Raw genomic sequence first — 18860 nt, 5'->3', positions numbered from 1 at the left:
GGTTCAAAGTGAAGCAATCATCAACTTAATAAAGACCGCTATATATAGAAGATGTTATACACAAACCTAACAGTAACCACAAATCCAGAACCAGTAATTGATATGCAAAAAATAAAGAGAAAGAAATCCAAGTATATCACTAAAAGAAACCAGCAAACCTTGAGAGAAAAGAGCGAGAGAAGAAAGGAATAGAAAAGAACTACAAAAACAACCATAAAATAAAATAGCAATAAGTACATGTGTAGCAATAATTACTTTGAATGTAAATGGAGTAAATGCTTCAATCAAAAGACACAGGCTGATGGAATGGATTGAAAACCTAGAGCTGCTGCCTACAGGGAGACTCAATTCAGACCTAGAGACACATGCAGATTGAAAGTGAGAGGATGGAGAAATATTTATTTTATCAAAAAATAATGTGAAAAAATGTGCAAAAAAATGTGAAAAGAAAGCCAAGGTAGCAATACTTATATTGAACAAAATATACTTTAAAACAAAGATGGTACCAAGAGACAAATAAGGACAATACATAATCATTAAAGGGACAATCCAATAAGAAGATATAACAATCATAAATATCTATGTACCCAACATGGAAGCACCCAAATTCTCAAAGCAGTTGATAACAAACATAAAGGAAGAAATCAACAGAAATAATCAACAGTAATAACAGTAGGGGATTTTAACACCCCATTTACATCAGTGAACAGGTCATCCAAACAGAAAATCAACCAAGACACGGTGGTTTTGAATGACACTTTGGACCAGACGGATCTAACAGATGCATTCAGAACATTCCATCCTATAACAGCAGAATATAATCCTTTTCGAGTGCACATGAAACATTATCCAGAAGAGATCACGTACTAGACCACAAAACAAGTCCCAACAATTCAAAAAGACTGAAGTCATACCATGTATCTTTTCTGACTACAATGCTGTGAAACTAGAAATCAATTACAAGAAAAAATCTGGAAAGGACACAAATACATGGAGGTTAAATCAAAGAGGAGGGGTGCCTGGGTGGCTCAGTTAGTTAAATGGCTGACTCTTGATTTTGGCTCAGGTCATGATCTCATGGTCCTAGGATTGAGTCCCATGTCGGGCTCTCTACTCAGCATGGGCTCTGCTTGAGATTCTCTCTCTCCCTCTCCCTCTACCCCTCCCTACCACTCTCTCTCTCTCTCAAATAAATCTTTAAAAAAAATAAAGAAAGAAAGAAGGAAACAAAAAATACATGGAGACAAATGAAAATGAAAACATAGTGGTCCAAAATCTTTGGGATTACAACAAAAGCTGTTCAAAGAGGGAAGTTTATAGCAATACAAGCCTACCTCAAGAAGCAAGAGAAATCTCAAGCTAACCTTGCATCTAAAGGAGCTAGAAAAGAGAATAACAAACAAAACCCAAAACCAGTAGAAGGAAGGAAATAATAAATATTAGAGCAGAAATAAATGACTAAACAGAAACTAAAAAACCAGGCGCCTCGGTGGCTCAGTCAGTTAAGCATCTGCCTTCAGCTCAGATCATGTCCCAGGGTCCTGGGATCGAACCCAGGATCAGGCTTCCTGCTCAGCAGGGAGCCTGCTTCACCCTCCCTCTCTCTACTTGCCGCTCCCCCTACTTGTGCACACACTCTCTCTCTGTCAAATAAGTAAATAAAATCTTTTTAAAAAAGAAAAGAAGTAAGATACATGATCAAGAGGTTTAGAGCGGCCCTAAGCTTGTGTCAGAGTTCAGGAAGGCTTTCTGGGAGAAGTCATGCTTCACTCAGACCTGAAAGGCCAAAGGGTCTTCTGCACGGAGGAGAGAGAGGACAGCATTCCAGATGCAGGGTCAAATGTCAAAAAGCCACAGCCACCAGGGCACGGGGGAGCCACCAGTGTGGTCGGCTGTGGGAACAGGAGGGCAAAATGAAAACGAAACCAGGGCAGCACCTGCCCACACTCGGCGGCCGGGGGGTCTAAGGCATAGGAGACGGTCTAAAGGAGATAAACACCCCTCAGATGTGTCACATTCTGGGTGAGACGGATTCTTGTCTTATCTTCTTTTTTCACTTCTTGAGCAATTCTTTCTGCTGCGCAGTCCTCCCTGCACGTGCTCCCACCCCTTGTCGGCCAGCTTTCTTTCTCTCTTTGCCCGCTTGGCTTACGTTGCTGATGACCTCTCTGCCACACTCACGGCGTCATCATCTCCCTTGAAGGGTTTACAGGGATGGAAGGTCTGAAGGTGATACATCGCATGCCAGGGCTCAGACGCAGAGGGGCCAAACCTAACTTCCTGGGAAAAGTGGATTCTCGGAGCACAGCGCCACTTGAGGCTTTGCTCCCCAGCTTATGATCACTTGGCTTCTGTTTCTTTGCCTTCCGTCCATTCATCCAGCAAATATTTTTAAAAATATTTTCTTTCTTTTTTTAAAGATTTTATTTATTTATTCATGAGAGACACAGAAAGAGAGAGAGGCAGAGACACAGGCAGAGGGAGAAGCAGGCTCCATGCAGGGAGCCTGACATGGAACTAGATCCTGGGTCTCCAGGATCAGGCCCTGGGTTGAAGGCGGTGCTAAACCGCTGAGCCACCCGGGCTGCCCTCATCCAGCACGTACTAGGTACTGTTCCTGGTACAAGACAACCAATGGCATTTTCATTCGGCCCACATTCCCTTCCCTACTTCAGCCTGAAAAGTGAAAGCCTCTATTGCCCCAAACCACAGTCACCTGCTTTGTTCTGCCCAGGGGCAGAGCAGGGGGCGGGGAACAGAAGAACAAATAGAATACCTGGAAAAACCTGGAACAGAGCAGGCTTTTCAGAAACCTAGCTGAGAGTAAGCACACCGTAGCTGGCTTGCTGTTGGTTGATCAGCTGGCACCCGGGGAGAACTTGAGCTAGCTACCCTGCACTCCCTCCCTCGCTCACTCGTTCACTCTCTCTGTCTTAAATATGTATTATATAGTAGCCACTGTGCTCAGTACAGGTATCCCTCACTTTTTGACAGTTTGCTTTTATGAAAGACCTACATGAGTGCCTGTTTTCACGAACTGAAAGAAATTTGGAGGATTTTCATTTTTGTGGGGGGGAAAAAAGGTGAAAAGCAAAAATAGTATTCAGTGTTTGTTTTGGCATTCTAGAGCAGTGAGGGTGGTCCCATCGAGCCCCCGAGACCCCCAGGATGACACTCAGCATTTTAGCACTAAGCCACCCCAGCTTTTTTTTTTTTAAGATTTTATTTATTTATTCATAGACACAGAGAGAGGGGCAGAGACACAGACAGAGGGAGAAGCAGGCTCCATGTAGGAAGCCCGATGTGGGACTCGATCCGGGTCTCCAGGATCACACCCCAGGCTGCAGGCGGCGCCAAACCACTGCGCCACCGGGGCTGCCCCAGCCACGCCAGCTTTAAATGGCACCTGTGAGCAACTGTGCTCTATCTCAATTTATTTGTGCATCCGTCAGCAAGAAGTGTCCTAGGGTATCAGAAAAGCCTGAGAGAGATTATATTTTGGGTGTGGGAGTGTTCAGAATTTTTCCATATTAATTAATGGTCACTGCTTCGTTGATTTATGCCATTGTGGCTTACAGAAGTTTTTGTAGGGACTCTAATTTTGGACAGCAGGTGAAACCTGTACTGGGAATATAAAGATCAGTGTTCCCGCAAAGAATTCACACTCCAGTGAGGGGAGACAGACAAAAATCAATTAAAATACTATGTGGCAAGTTCCCCAAAGGAGGGAAGCACAGGATAAGATGGGGAACACAGAGCAGAGGGCCAACTAGCTCAGCCCAAGAAAGGACTGGAATTGGCTTCTTGGAGGAGGCAATCCCTGAAGCACTGATGGATGAGCAGATGGTAGCAGGGAGAGAAGGTGGGAGAAACATCTCAGGTGAAGGTTCAAAGTCAGCATGTGGCCTGATTACAGAACAGCAAGGTCAAGGACAGCGGAGAGGGTGTTAGAAGGAGAGTGATGAGAGATGAAGGCAGATCCCAGAAGCCCTTTGGCCGTGTCAGGTGGTCTGAACTTTACCCTGCAGGCGATCAGGGGCCCAAGGCAGATGTTCTGTAAGGGGGTAGCATAACCAGATCTGCACATCAGGACCATTGTGGAAGGAGGCGGAGAAAGACATGGCAGGGATGCCAGTCAGGGGGCCGCTGTGTTAGTCTGCGTGTGAAGTTATCTGTGCTAGACTAAGAGAGGCACTGTGACCGTGGAGAAGGTTCCAGAATGACCAGACAGTAGACTGTAGGCCTTGGCAAAGGTGGCAGAGTCGAGGGGGAGAGAGAGGGAGGAGGAGGAGCTTAGGGCGAGCTCATGCTGGGGCAGCCGGCTGGAAGGACAGACCGTGGGGTGCTGCCTTGGTGCCCAGGGGGAGCCAGGTCTCATGGATCAACCGCAGGGAGCCCTGCAGCTTCCCTTTCTCCACCTGGGCGCCTTGGGCAGCATCCTCCTCACTTCACATCTCCTGTCACCTTCCATCCCAGTGGCGGCTACACCACCACTGGGGCCCTCACCCCTTGGCCCTCTGACTCACCAGGCGGAGGGACTGTAACGACGGCGCTTTCTTCACTCTGGGGGAGCAGGGGTGTGATGCCGGGCCAGGCGCAGGGGACTGCAGCTGCTCCACACTGTAGCTGCGGGCCTTGCCCAGCTTGGGCCTAGTGCCCTGGCCCAGGGCAGAGAAGAGCTTCTTCAGCCCCAGGGTGGAGGCCAGGCTGCTGCTGCTTTTCTTGCTCCTGTCAGAAGGGGCAGCGCTGGGAGGGCCAGGTCCGGCACTGACACCTGGTAATACTCTGAAATGCAAGGGTGGACATGAAGCGGGCAGGGGTCGGCTAGGGGACAGAGGCCAGAACAGAGTGCCCCTCAGGCTCCTGGGGGCCCCAGGAGAGCCAGCACCCATGGCTCGTGGAGGACATGACAGCTGGCTGCCGAGAGGCTGAGAGGACATCTGCAGGATGCTCTGCTCGGGCAGCTCCTAGGGAGGAGGGCAAAGGCAAGACCCTGGGCATCACACTCAACTATGGGCCCACCCACCCATTCGTTCCATTCATTCATGCAGTATTGCCTCAGAGCCTCTGTGCCTTCTAGAAACAACAGGGGGTATGTGGTAAACAAGACAGACCAAGTCCTTACTCTCAGCTAGTAAACGAAGGAGAAAAACCAACAGCACAGTGGCAGGTCTTTCTGAGAAGATGGTGTCTAGGCTGGGGGCTAAATGATAAGGAGGAGCCGTCCTGCCGAGGCCAGAAGTGAGAATCCCTGCGGGAGGCAGCATAGAAGACAGGAAGCTCCAGGACAAGAAGAGGTCCCATGGTTCCAGAGCACGATGAGGCCAGGCCACCAGCACCGGGAGGAGGGGAGCAAGAGGGGGAAGAGGTGCCAGAGGAGGTCAGGCAGGCGGGCCGGATTACACAGAGCACATAAGCCAAGGTAAGGGGCTCAGATTCTATTCCAGGTGAGAGAAAAAAACCCTGGGGGTTTTCAGCAAGAGAAATGACATAATTTAATGGCAGTTTAAAAAAGATATCTTTGACTGCTGTGCTGAGAAGGAAGTGTAGGAACGAGAGTGAAGGCAGAGAGCAGATGGGGGTGTTGGAGTTGTCCGAAGTCATGGAGCTCAGACCAGGAGAAAGGCAAGAAAGGGGGATGCAGGAGCCGGAGGGGACATGCCAGCAGATCAGGCCAGAAGGAGGAGAGTGGCCGAGGTCATGCCATCGTGGGTACAGCATTGTGTGGATGGTGTGTTTGCCAGGAAGGGGACCTGAGGAAGCAGGTGCATCAAGGCCTCTGAGACACCCTAGTGGAGAAGCCAGGGGAAACCAGATGGAGGGATCTGGTGTTTTGGGGAACACACAGCGCCAGAGATGGAGATTTGGCTCTTGGTGTCACTGGGAATGGTGTGTAGTGCAGAAAAGAATGTCCTGGCCAGAGCACTGGCTCACCCAGGCTTTGGGGACCCAGGGCAAGGACTCCGACCCTCAGTGCTAAAGGAGAGAATGAATGGAAAGGTGAATGCCAGGCTGTTTCCTCAGTATCTGCTTGTTTCCAAGCCCTGAAACAGAAACAAGCCCTCGCAGACAGCCCCATCCTGGGAGCACCCTGAGGGTGGGGACTGTCTGGTCAGCTGCACCCAGCAGAGTACCTGGAGCTTGAGGCTTGGTGAATGAATCAGCACGTACATCAGGCTGGGAAAGGAGTATTAAGGTGCCATGCCTGGAATAAGTCTAGGAATCCTCTAAGGATTTGGGAGTCATGGGGTTAGTTATGCCAGTGGGGTCTCTTTCTCCACCCAGCACCCCTAGCCTCCCACCTTCTGCAGTCAGGGCTCTTGCTCCTGTCACTCACCGGGATGACACTTGCCCTCCAGAACTCAACTCTGTCCTCGGCAGGTCTCCCTCTGGTTCCTGGCTGGACTCTGGCTCCTCTGAGGTCAAGGAGAGGGTGATGCTCATGGAGCTGACAGTGCCAACAGCTGCCGAGCCGAGAAAGCCCTGGACTCCTCCTGCAACAACCACAGCCCTCCCGTGTCACTACGCCATCCCGAAATTAAAAAGAAACAATGTGAGATAATTTGCGCAACTCTGACAGCCTTCCCAGCTGATGTTGTGAACCCCTGAAAGCCCCTTAGGCCCTCGACCCGTGGATGGAGGATGACAGTGACCGCCCCCACCCCATACCGTTCCGCACCTCAAAAGCAGCAGCTTGGCAGGCCTCGGGACAGGTCATGGTCAGGGGTGGGGACAAGCCCAACAAGAGCAGCAGGAGCCCCAGAAGAGCAATGGAGGCAGTGGTGAGACACCCACAAAGCAGGGTGGGCATGAGGGGTCTTGTTTACTGCTGTACCCATCACCCCAGCACAGCAACTGGTACACAGCAGACGATCAATAAATGTCTACAATGAAGGAGCTGCTGGCGATAAGTCACGTCCCTCCTATAGCAAGAGACATAGCTGGGAACGGGGAAATTTTGCATTCCTGGGATGGAAACCACAATCTTGTTGGTTGAAATACCTAACAGCTTTCACGACAGGACCATTTCTGGAGCATTTGTGACGTGCTAGGCAATGAATTAAACCCTCTACAGAGATCATTCCGTGGGTTCTAGGAGATAGGTTCTCCTATGACCCCGGGTTACAGAGGAAGAGCCCGGAGCACAAAAGGCCTACGTGGTGTGCCCGGGACCTCCTGGCTGATGAGAGGAGGAGACTGAGAAGGTGAAGGCCAAGTGGCCCAGGAAGGCCACCGGCTGGCGGAATAGAAGCTCCCCAGGAAGTGGCTGGCGGCGGCCAGCAGCCGGCCTAGAGCCCACCCCACAGCAGAAAGCACACCTTAGAACGGGGCAGGTGGCCCAGGGCGCGACCTGCTTTCTTAAGGCTCCTGTCAGCAGGGGAGGGAGAGGAAAGGTGTCTGTGTCCCCGTGTGCACCAGAGGGGGTGGCCAACACACCAGGGCGTAGGGTGCTTGGCACCCACGTCTTCAGTAAGGTCAGCACAACCTATCAGCTCTCTGCTGTCCTCCGCTGTGTTTCCAAGCCATCCCGACCCCAGGCCTGTCACAGTGCTGGACACGCCAGGGTAGGCTACGGGGGCAGACCTGTTGTCTCTGCCTCAGAGTGAATGGCCGAGTTACTCACCTCAGATCACAGCATTAAGGATCAGAGCTTAGGGCCGCTGATGCCCAGGCTGTGCCCACAATACAAGGATCTCTTTCTGGGGCAGAGTTGACTCCCTCTACACCCTTTTGCAGCCCTTCCTGCTGAAGCCAACAAGCCTGCCCAGGAGGGCTGAGGGCCTCGGAGGGCTCTGCCCCCTGGTCCCTGGGTCCTCCAGACAGCACGTCTACTGCCCATAGAAGGTGTCAAGGGCAGGACTCTTGCTGAATAAATTCACTTATGCATCCCCACCCCCACCTCCAGTGCCTGGTATGGGGCCTGGCACTTAACAGGTGCTCAGTGTTGAACGAAAGAAAGAGGGAATGAATGAAACGAAGATGTTGAAGGAAAGGGCCTCAATCCTGTGATGATCAGGCATTTACTGCTTTAAGCAAATAGTGAATCTGGAGCTGTTGTATCATTCCTGCTCTGTTGGTAGTAAACTTCCCTTAAAGCCCAGGCCTCCAGCAGCCGCAGACCCTGACACCTCAGGGTCCCCCGCAGTCGGAGGGCCTCACGGCCTCTCTGCCTTCTCCTCCCCAGCAGGAGTTGGCTAATCTGCGACCAGGCTGATGTGGAGTCGTCTTCCGCCAAGCCCACAGACCCCGCAGCTTCCAGAACACCTGCCACTGCTCTGAAGGGCTCCAAGAGGCTGTCGGGAGTGCGCATATAGCTATGTCACGGATTCAGATAAAAAGCAAGGGCGGGCTCAGAGCGCCTGGCCCGGGGTCTCTGCTTACCGGTGGTGCTGCGGCTCTCCTGGCTACAGGGGCCCTCCTCCGCCTTGCCCTCGGGGACAGCTCCTCCCCAGGACTCTTGCGGCCCTGGGGGCACGCTGTTGTTGCAGTTGTTGGTGGACAGGGCCAGCAGGGGCTGCCTGACTGCGGGGCCGTGGGGCTGGGTCTGTGCAGGGGAGCGCTCACAGGTCCTGGGAATCACACTTCTTGAAAGAGGCAGAGGGGTGTCCGCAGGCTCTCCGGGTTCACTCAGCCTGCGGGGCCCAGCCAGGGCTGCCTTCCTGTGAGACACCGGGGAGGTGACTTTCCTTGAAGATGGAGGGGTTGGCACCCAGGCTTCGGGGGAGAAGGAAGAGGTTGGCTGCTGGGCCTGGCGCAGGGCAGGGGCCTCTGCGTGGCTCTGTTGCAGGGAGGAAGCAGAGATGGTCTCCAGAGACTCTGGGCTTTCTGCAGCTGGGGTTTGTCTGCCCGGTGACCCCGGTCCCCGCTTCATGGAAGGGGCGGGCGGATAGGCTGTCCTGCCCGGAGCCCAGGAATCCACCGGGTGGACCCAGTGATTTCCCAGCGCTGGCCCAGGCTGCCACTGGGACCCCAGGGAAGGCCTTTTAGATTCCGGGACAGGAGGCTTAGCGAAGGCGTCTTCCCTGGGAGACAGAGTCCCCTCGGGCACCTGTCCCCTGCCTTCTCTGACCCTGACCTCGGCTGCACCCTCCGCGTGATCAACCCCGGGCAGGTGGTGCGGGGCCGCAGCGCCCCAGGGCAGCTCCGGGCCGGCCTTCCGCAACCAGCTGGGGCCTCCCCGAGGCCTGGAGCCCCGCAGGCGCGGGCTGCTGCCTCGGCCCTGGCCGCGGGCCCGGCTGGGGCGCGAGGGCCCGGCCTCCTCGCCGTCGGTCCTGCAGCCGTCCGACGTGTCGGTGCTGTCGGGCGCAGAATCGGCCTCCTCGCGGCGCGGCGCGGCTCCGGCTCCGGCTCCGGCGTGCGCTTCCCGGATCCCTGCCGGGTGGCACCCGGGCTCGGCGGGCGGAGCCTCGAGGGGGCGCTGGAGCCCCGAGAGCTCAGGGGCTGCGCGGGCACCGCCTGCGCCGCCTGCGCCGCCTGCACCGCCTCCCGGAGCGCCCTGGGGTCGGGGCTCGCCTGCGCGGGGGCGTCCGTGCGGCTGCCGCAGGCCCGGCACGTCCTGGGCGGCGGCGCGGGGACCGCCCCGCGCTCCAGGCGGCCCAGCAGCCGGCCGAGCGCCCCTGCGCCGTCGGAGCGCGCCAGGCCCCCGCGCCCGTAGCGGCCCAGGTCGGGCTCGGAGCGCGGCGGGCCCCGGGAGGCCGCCGGCCGCTGCCGCTGCTGCAGCCGCTCCAGGTAGCGGGACTCGGCGTCGCGGGCCGACTCGTCCTCGAAGCGCACGCGGGACGGGGAGGCGCCGCGCCTGGGCCACCGCCCGCTGCTGGACTCCCCGCTGGAGGAGTCACTCGTGTGCCCGTTCTGGGGGCTGCCTCTGCAGGCCTGGGGCGTCCGCGGGTCCGGGGCGGGGCTGCTCCGGTCGTCTCTGACGGGAGGACGGGAGGAGACAGGTCAGAGAGGGAAGAGGCGGCCCGGCCCGGGGGCACCGCTGCCCTCGGCGCTCCAGCGTCACCCACACCCGGGGCCTGGGGAGGCAGGGAGCAAACCGGGGCACTTCCAAGCCCATCTTGATCCCGAGACTGGGCACCAAACCAAATCAATAGGATCTTCTTTACTTTTGGCTTTCCTCCTGTTGCCTGGCTCAGCCTGAGTCAAGATGAAACATTATGTTGAACACAGGATGTACGGAAGGATGACAGCGAAGTCCTCATAGTGGGGGGGGGGGGGGGGGTGCGCGCACGTAGGCACACGTGCACTAGGGCACACATTTAAGAGGAAGTGAGCCTGGCATTCTTGGGCATCTGGTAAGGGATGACTTGTCCCAATGCTGGATTTGCTATAAAAGTTTAATGGGAAGAGTGAATTATGTCTCTACAGAGACTGTGTGGGGCCTCAAGTCAGGATTTCTAAGCTTTCTTGCTCCCGAAACTGCCCACTCAGGGTTCCTAATCATCTTGCTCAGACACAATTTCGACAGACCGACACCAGTGCTTCTCCTTGGACTCCCCATCTTGTCTGTTCCAGCACCCACCTTCTCCCGCCCTCCTCAGCCGCTCACACACACTCTGAAATGCTGTGAGGACAAGCACTGTGCTAAGAAGAGTCATCACATTGTGTCACCAACCTTTGCTCTGGGAGACACTGTGTGGTGGTCAAGTGCTGCTCAGCTCAAGAAAACACCCACACAAATCTCACACCAGGGCCCCTGGAGCCAGGTGGCCTGAATTTCCAGGCATTTCCTAATCAAAGGCTACCTAAGTAAGGTCTGTTCGTCCCTTCCTTTTCCCTGCAGTGGCTTCCCCATCAATCTCCTGCTCCATGTTTGGGATTCACACTGGACCGCAGCCTCTTATCCTGCCTCCTGTCTGTCTGTTGGTCCTCTTGGAGCACAGCTCTGTCACACCATCCCCCAAGGGGGGGCACAGGATCCGCGTCACAGTCTTTGTGCTGAAAATACAGGCGCTTGGCCTTCCTCACTGTTTTCGTCCCCAGCTCCCCCCACCCCTTTACAGGGCCACGAGGCTGCCTACCTCATCAACCTCATGCAGCCCTCTTGCATCATTTCCTGGAGCCTTTTTTCTTAACTTGCCTGCATTTGAATCCTATCTGTGAAATGTTACCTGGTGTATAGACATACCATGTTAATCTTATGTGCCAACTTGAGGGATGTCTGGGTGGCTCAGTCAGTTAAGCGTCTGCCTTCGGCTCAGATCATGATTCCAGGACCCTGGCATTGAGCCCTACATTGGGCTCCATGCTCACTAGGGAGCCTGCTACTCCCTTGTGTTATCTCTCTCTCTCTCTCTCTCTCTCTCTCAAATAAATAAAATCTTAAAAAAATAAAATGTCTATGAAAAAAAGAATTTAAAAAATATGTGTCAACTTGATTGGTACCACGGTGCCCAGATACTTGGGTCAAACATTATTCCGGATGTTTTAGTGAAGACATTTTTTGGATAAGATTAGCATTTAGATGTTTGAACTTTGTATAAAGCTGACACCCTCCACGATACGGTTGACTTCATCCAATCAGTTGAGGGTCTTAAGAACACAAATACTGATCTTCCCTGAGCAAGAAGAAATTCTGCTAGTAGACTGCCTTTAGATTCGAGTTGCTACTCTTCCCTGAATCTGAAGCCTGCCAGCCTACTCTGCAGATTTTGGACTTATCATGTCTCCATGATCACATGACTCAATTCCTTAAAATAAATCTCTCTCTCTCTCTCTCTCTCTCTCTATATATATATATATATATACACACACACACACACACACACACACACACCCTGTTGGTTCTTCCTCTGAAGAAACCTGACTAATGCACCATGATAATATCTCCCTCCTCTGAACACCTGTACCACTCATTTGTCACCACAGACCCACAAGGTGCTAGTGCTGGAAGGCACTGCCATGACCACATGGTCCCTCCTCATTCCTATAAAGGAGAGGCCAGGGCAGCCCAGGTGGCTCAGCAGTTTAGTGCCACCTTCAGCCCAGGGCATGATCCTGGAGACCTGGGATGGAGTCCCACGTCGGGCTCCCTGCATGGATCCCGCTTCTCCCTCTGCCTGTGTCTTGGCCTCTCTCTTTCTCTGTGTGTCTCTCGTGAATAAATAAATAAAATCTTAAAAAAAAAAAAAAAAAAAGGAGAGGCCACAAAAGACCAGTTTCCAGACTGAGTGGCACCTAAGCAACTGGAAAGGCAAGCTGTGGATATTTTTTCTCCCTCAGATGGAGCCACAAAAATAGAACTAGACACTGACCATGCTGGTGGTCTAGTCCTACCTAGAGACAGGAGCCTGGATTTCAGAGACCCGCCACTTCTTTCCCATTGCCCAGAAGTGTGCCCATATACACGGTTATCTATACTGGTATACTTCATGTGCTATGGTACTGTTCCTAGTCCTCAAAGTGTCTACAAAGCCTTCCCTGACCTTACCTCCCTCCTCTCCACACCCTCATCTCCCCAAGCAGAGAAGGACACCCTTCTCCAATAGCACTCTGTACATAGCACAATTTGCTCAAGCTGCCTGGACACACCAACAACTTATTATTTTTTAAATATTTTATTTATTTATTCATGACAGACACAGAGAGAGAGAGGAAGAGACAGAGGCAGAGGGAGAAGCAGGCTCCATGTGGGAAGCCTGATGGGGGTGGGACTCGATCCCAGGACCCCAGGATAACAACCTGAGCTGAAGGCAGACGCTCAACCACTGAGCCACCCAGATGCCCCAGCCAACAACTTATAATGAAATGTATGTTGGTGATTAGTGGATTTACTAATCCTTCCTCTAATTGGATGCTTTGGTGATTCTGGAAGAAGAATGGCAATGCTTTCAAAAAGGCTGCCTTAATGTGAGTTCCTCCCTCACCAAGTTTACAGTTACCCCAGCAGAAGGACAAATATGGTATATAATTAAAAAGAAGGGAGTTCAGATAACATCAGGAAGAAACCATACATGCTTAACAACTACTATTAAAGCATGCCGGCTGGTGGGGAGAATGGCCACTGAACTGGCTGCCATCTAGGCCTCTACATGGACAGAGCATTTACCGGACTGGACACACTGTCCTTCCCCACTGTACTTTCTGTATGAATAAATGGCCTTGCCTGTATGGCTCAGGTGAACATGACTGTGCCCCGGGGGATGTCACTGGCCATTCCTTTTCTTTCTTTTTTTTTTTAAAGATTTTATTTACTTATTCATGAGAGACACAGACAGAGAGAGAGGCAGAGACACAGGCAGAGGGAGAAGCAGGCTCCATGCAGGGAGCCCGACATAGGACTTGATCCCGGTTCTCCAGGATCAGGCCCTGGGCCAAAGGTGGCGCCAAACCGCCGAGCCACGGGGGCTGCTCTAGTCACTGGCCATTCCTAACCATCCCCTCCCTCGGTGCCTTGACGGTAAAGCCACTGACTAGCCTCCCAATCTTAGTGGATTGGAATGGTCTGGATTGCCGAGGGTGTGGAATATGATGCATAAAGGTTACCCTTTGGAATCAAAAGGTGCTCTGAGAGGTCAGAGTTAAATTGTTCAAGACTGATTCTCTGCAAAACTCTATAGGAATCAGCTATGTCTAAAAATTAAGGCACTCCTTCCCTCACCCATGCTGTCAGACAGACTACAAGCTCAAACGTCAGACTGCAGGACTCTGATCGCACAGGGAGGGGCTGGTGGTCACCTAACTGGATGCTGAGCCTGCAGAATAAAGCTACAGTCAAGGCCCTGCCATGCCATACTAAGGAGGGGTGAACACTTCCTAAATCTTGCAGCTTCAAGTGCCACAGTGCAGGCACTGGGGAGCTCCTTGGAGGCTGAACCGAGGTGTTGGCTAAATGTTTACCCTGCCCTAGGATGCAACCCCTGGCTCCAGTATTTTCTCTCAATTAACATTGCTTCAGGAGGAATTTTTCTTTTTTTTTTTTTTTTTAAGAACTACTGCTAAGCAAGTGGAACTGCCTACTTTGAGACCTGAGCAGAGCCTGTACTTAAAAGCACTGCTTTGAGGAATACCGCAGGGTTGTCTGTCATCCTGTTTTCTGGAACTCACATTCAGATGGGGCCAATTTATCCATTAGGCACAACAGCCACAGAGTCTATGGGCCATGATACTTGGCAGGAACCCATGAAAATGTTTTAATTTCTTTTCAAGTCAGAAGAAAACAAATTTTTAAGTCTAAGAAAACATTCCAATACACACTACCCTTAAACCAGCATGATCATAAACTATACTTTTTAACTTTTTTTTTTTTTATGGAGGAAGGCAGAGAAGGCAAGAGTGCCTGGGACCCCCAAAAGTCATAATGTGGGTCTGCATTAAGAGAGGGGTATGCAGCAGGGAGATGCAGAGTTCTTGGCTAGGATCGCCCTCTGCTGAGGACGGTTTGGGGTCTCTCTGCTTGTCACCTTGCATTTCTATAGCATTTCGATGGCCAGGGAAGTCCCTGTGATCCGTGTGCGGATGACAGTTTTCTGCTGGTCCTGTGAAGCCCTGGAGACTCAAGCTCTTACCCTTGAGGACCCTACCTGCACCTGTATCTCTCCCGCTGCTCACAATCTGAGGAAGGGGCTGTGGGACACTCACTCTGGTGGGGTCGCTGTGCATGCAGGGGTTCCTGGGTCAGCTCTCCAGAGCATTCTAGCCAAGGACAGGAAGGCTCTGGTCAGAGACACAGCATCACCTCCCCTCCCCCAGAAACAAGAGGCAGCACAGCCAGCAGAAGCCCCACCCCTGCAGCACACCCCCACCCCACCGCAGGGAAAGGCCCCCTGGGAGATTCAGTACACTGGCCGACACAAGCAACCCCTGTGCGGGCCCCAGAGGGCACTGCCCTGCAAGGCTGACAGGATGCAGGCTGTACTTTGTGGGGAGGAAAAAGAAAGCCTCAGCTTTAAAGGCCGTACATTCCTAAGGTAATAAGGGAATGTGCCGTCAGCCACATCGGTGACCTTAACTTTTACATACACGAGGGTGAATTGAGTCATCCTGGAATTTATGCCAAAAGTAGAAATAACATCTTTGTTCTAAAAGGAGAAATGAAGGAGAGTTTGGTCACATAAGTTACCCTCAACTCTGCTGCAGAAACCAGAGGCCTCTGCCAACAGTGCTGGGAACGGGGCATACGGGTATGCTGAGGGTTCTGGAGACAGGTGCACAGTGAATAAGACACTTTGGCCTCAAACGAGTACCCTACCGGCCACGCTCCCCCAGCTGCCTCCTGCACCACCCCTCTTGGAGAGGATTCTGTAGGGCCCAACAGCTGGAGTTCGAAGGCCTCCATGGGAAGGCCCCTTTCTGGAAGCCCACTTCTAACAGTGCCGTCCTTACCACACAATCAGTGCAACCTGCACGAGCTCCATAGTCTTAACGTAGCCACCACCTGACACAGGACAACAGCACCCGTGGTGCTCCCCTCCCACACCCTGCCTCTTGCTGACATGCTCTGCCCTCCTGGTATTTAGGAACACCAGCTGAGGCATGCCTGTCCCCAAAATGGCAAGAGCCTGTGTTTCCAGGAGCCGCTCCATTTCTACACTGATTTGCTTCCAGAAAATGCAGTTACTGCTACCTCTTCAACTCCTGGAAAAGCCTGTCTGTTCAGGCCTGCCCCAGCCACCTCCAGCCAGACCGACGATAAAGGAGGCCTTCTGGAGACGGTCTGACCTACCCCCACCCTCCCATCCATCTTTCACCGAGCTGCTCTTGGGAAGGAGTGATGCCTCTGGGCTGAAGGCGGGGGAGGGCGCAGGGGCACTCCTGCATCTGACTCAGGCCTGGGGCCTGTGTGGCATCTCCATGTGAACTCAGCAGGGCTCTCCAGGGCGATCTGACAAGCATAACCTTTAGAAGCATCTGCAGCAAGCCATCTGGCCTTGATTTTTCAGCTACACCCTCTGAGGATTCACCAGGGCTGCCAAGTCGAAGTAATTCTTTTCTGGACACAGCAGCTGCTAAAGTGGGTCACCTTGCATTTCTATAGCATTTCGATGGCCAGGGGACAGCCTGACAAAAGGGAACGTGCTTTAAGGTTAGTGACTGGGGTTGTTATGAGCTGCTCGTGTAATCTGGGGAACAGGAGGTGTCCAAGAGGACCTTTACACAGTCACATCTGTTCTGCAAATAGTCTTCTTGACTATTCTGCGGCTACTTGACCCAGCCTAAGGATCTATAGAAAGTGGAACAGAGAGAGGGCTCTGTGAAAGTCTAAGGGCTGAGCTCCATATACATGCAGAGAAGAATAGTTTGGATGCTTCAGAGAAGCCATGCCCATTCCTAACTAGTGCCCTCCAAGCGGAGGGAGACAAGGCACGGTTGTAGAAATAAAAGGGTAGCCTGTTTGGCACTTCTTGCCAGGATTTAGGATCTCCTGAGCCCCTCTCTGAGGGGCCACGATGACACTGAACACAGGGGCAGGCCTCAGCCCTCTATTCATGCTGGAGTCATCTCAATGGTGCCATGACTGTCCACGGCCTTCAACGAGCGGGCTCAGTGTTCCCCATCAAAGAGCATATGGTCCGGTTCCACAGAGAACCCTCGCTCCCTCTAGTACCACTCGGTGATGGAAACCAGCACACCCAGCATTCCCATCATGGTGGCAAAAGCACAGCCTTTGTCAACGGCACAGATGTCCTGCTTCGGGGCTGACTCAACATGGCATGGGCTGGCAGCTCCAAGTCAGGCCCACCCAGGGGCACTGGCTCTGGTGTGTGAAGTCCAAGTGTAAGTGGTTCCTTGAGGGGCATGGCATATGGAATGGCACAATGATGGGGACGGGGTGTCACTCCAGGAGCAGCCACCTATGTGAAGTGCTGGTCTGAATGCCCTTGAACTTGTTCTCTTCATGTCCAGTGGGTTCACCCTCACCCCTGGCCCCAGCATCATGAAAGCAGGATAATGCCCCAACCTGTCTTTCTGACTCCTCTCCATCTCTACAGACCTCATATCCAACTGCCTGATAAGCATTTCTAGTGCATGTTCCATTGAGCAACACCCTCCAAAGCCTGACCTGGACCTCGACTTCACCCCTTAGCTAATGCCCCCCCAAAACCGCCAGATACCCCGTCAGATCCTGGGTTTTCATCCTGGATGCCTCCCCTTCTCACACTTCCACATCCAGTTAACTAAAGGATTACTGGAAAGAGAGAATGCTCACATGGTGCTCAGTATGCGCCAGCAGAGTTCTAAACACCGGACGTGTATTACTTCACAAAACCCTCTCACCAGCCCTGTAAGACTGGTACTACGATAATTCCCATTCTGCAGATGATGAAACTGAGGCACAGAGACTTCCCGAAGGCATACAGCCGGTAAGTGGCAGAGCCTGAATTCAAACCCAGTGGTCTGGTTCCAGGGTCTCTGCTGCCTCAGTAAACCTGCCTGCTTCTGACTCTCGGCAATCTCTTGTCTCCACCTCCTCCTCCCTGTCACACCTCACCAGGATTACAGGGCCGCCCCCAGATCAAATACATCCCTGCAGCCAAAACAGCTTTACTGAGGGGCAAATGTGATCATGCTCTCCACCAGCTAAAAATCCTTCAGTGGCTCCTAGCTATTACTGGAGACGTCGAACTGTTCCGCAGGCCTGGAAGCCTCCATGACGGGCCTCCACTGAGCTCCCTGGCCTTCAAGCCACTCTTCTCTCCCCCATGAACTCGGTGTTTCTGCTCAGGGTTTCTGCTCTGGGCTGCTCACCACCCCGGCCTCCATCCTCTGCCCTACGAAGATAGGTATCTCCTTCAAGCCCCCCCTCAGAGGCCCTCTGGAGCCTCTGCTGTCCTTTCCGAATGGTGGTAGGGGTTTCCTGCCCTGCATGCACATCTCTCCTCTCCTACCCCACAGTCCACAGAATTGTCCTGATCTGTTTGCCTGTCTTCCTCCCTGGAGATTGTGACATCTGTCCCCCAGGGAGCTCGGATCATGTGTCATTCACCTGTGACTACTCGATGTCTGACACTTGACAGTTAAGGTGTGTTGACCGACTAAATGAATTAATTCAAGGGCCTCACATGGGAGCCATAGCCAGAGGGAGGAGCGAGCGGCGACATTTGGGCTCCTTCCTACCTCTCCTCCCTGCCACGGCCCTCCTCGGCCAGTCTGGCCAGGGCCCCACTCACCGGCTGCCCCGGGCGACAGTGGGCACGATATCATGGCTGGCACGGAGGGGCCGGGTCCTGGCCTTCATGCGGGCACGCTGCAGCAGATGCTTGGCTTCCTCATGCCTGTGGCTCAGCACAGACTCCGGCTTGGGACCAAAGGTCCTGCAGGGTTGCACACAGGCCAGAGCGGGCGGGGGAGGGATTAGAAGAAAATAACACGGATTAGAAGGGCTTTCACAGCACTGAGCCCCGCTATGCCGGGAAAAGCCTGCATGTGCAGCCTTCCTCGTCCAGCTCCCACACAGAGGCAGCAGCCTGAGGGCCACGGCCTAGGGCAATGGCCCTGAGGGTCTCTGGACAGGGCCGGGGAGCTAGCCCACCTTGGACATCTGCTCTGGGTCTGGAGGCAGAGAGCCCAGGAGGATCTAAGAAGGGTAGGGGAATCTCCAGATTATTCTATTGTCCCTTCCCTGGGCAGGCAGCGGGAGTTATCTGGGAGAACGGGGGAAGGGCCTGGCGTGGTTGGACTGGGCCTGTGCCCAGCCAGATGGTCTTTACACACATCACCTCCCTCTCTCCTTCTGCCTCTCTTTGCACCCACACGCACCCACGCAAGCCCCCACCGCAGACATGAGGAGTCAGGCCGCAGCCCGTTGCATTCTGCTCCTTTGGGGGAATGACATTTCTATAAATCCTGGTGCTTGCTTGCCTCAGTCCCAATCCAAACCCGTCAGGCATCGGCTCAGGGCGGAGAGAAATGAAGCTGGA

At 53.4% G+C, this 18860-nt stretch overlaps 1 protein-coding gene across 1 annotated transcript in view; it reads right to left on the bottom strand.

The window, feature by feature from the left end:
- KIAA1614 (KIAA1614 ortholog) overlaps nucleotides 1-18860 on the bottom strand; it is a 40741-nt gene that overhangs the window by 8980 nt on the left and 12901 nt on the right. Inside the window, exons 4-8 of the mRNA XM_049111960.1 lie at nucleotides 18111-18254; nucleotides 9577-9916; nucleotides 8383-9535; nucleotides 6338-6494; nucleotides 4527-4785 (exon numbers count right to left, since the gene is read on the bottom strand). Of these exons, the coding sequence (XP_048967917.1) occupies nucleotides 4527-4785; nucleotides 6338-6494; nucleotides 8383-9535; nucleotides 9577-9916; nucleotides 18111-18254 (2053 nt within the window). The remainder of the gene's footprint in view (nucleotides 1-4526; nucleotides 4786-6337; nucleotides 6495-8382; nucleotides 9536-9576; nucleotides 9917-18110; nucleotides 18255-18860) is intronic.

The sequence above is a fragment of the Canis lupus genome, chromosome 7 (assembly GCF_003254725.2).
Source record: "Canis lupus dingo isolate Sandy chromosome 7, ASM325472v2, whole genome shotgun sequence".
Lineage (NCBI taxonomy): Eukaryota > Metazoa > Chordata > Mammalia > Carnivora > Canidae > Canis > Canis lupus.
The sequence above is the reverse complement of the archived record's forward strand: the minus strand, read 5'-3'. Positions and strand labels throughout refer to the sequence as shown.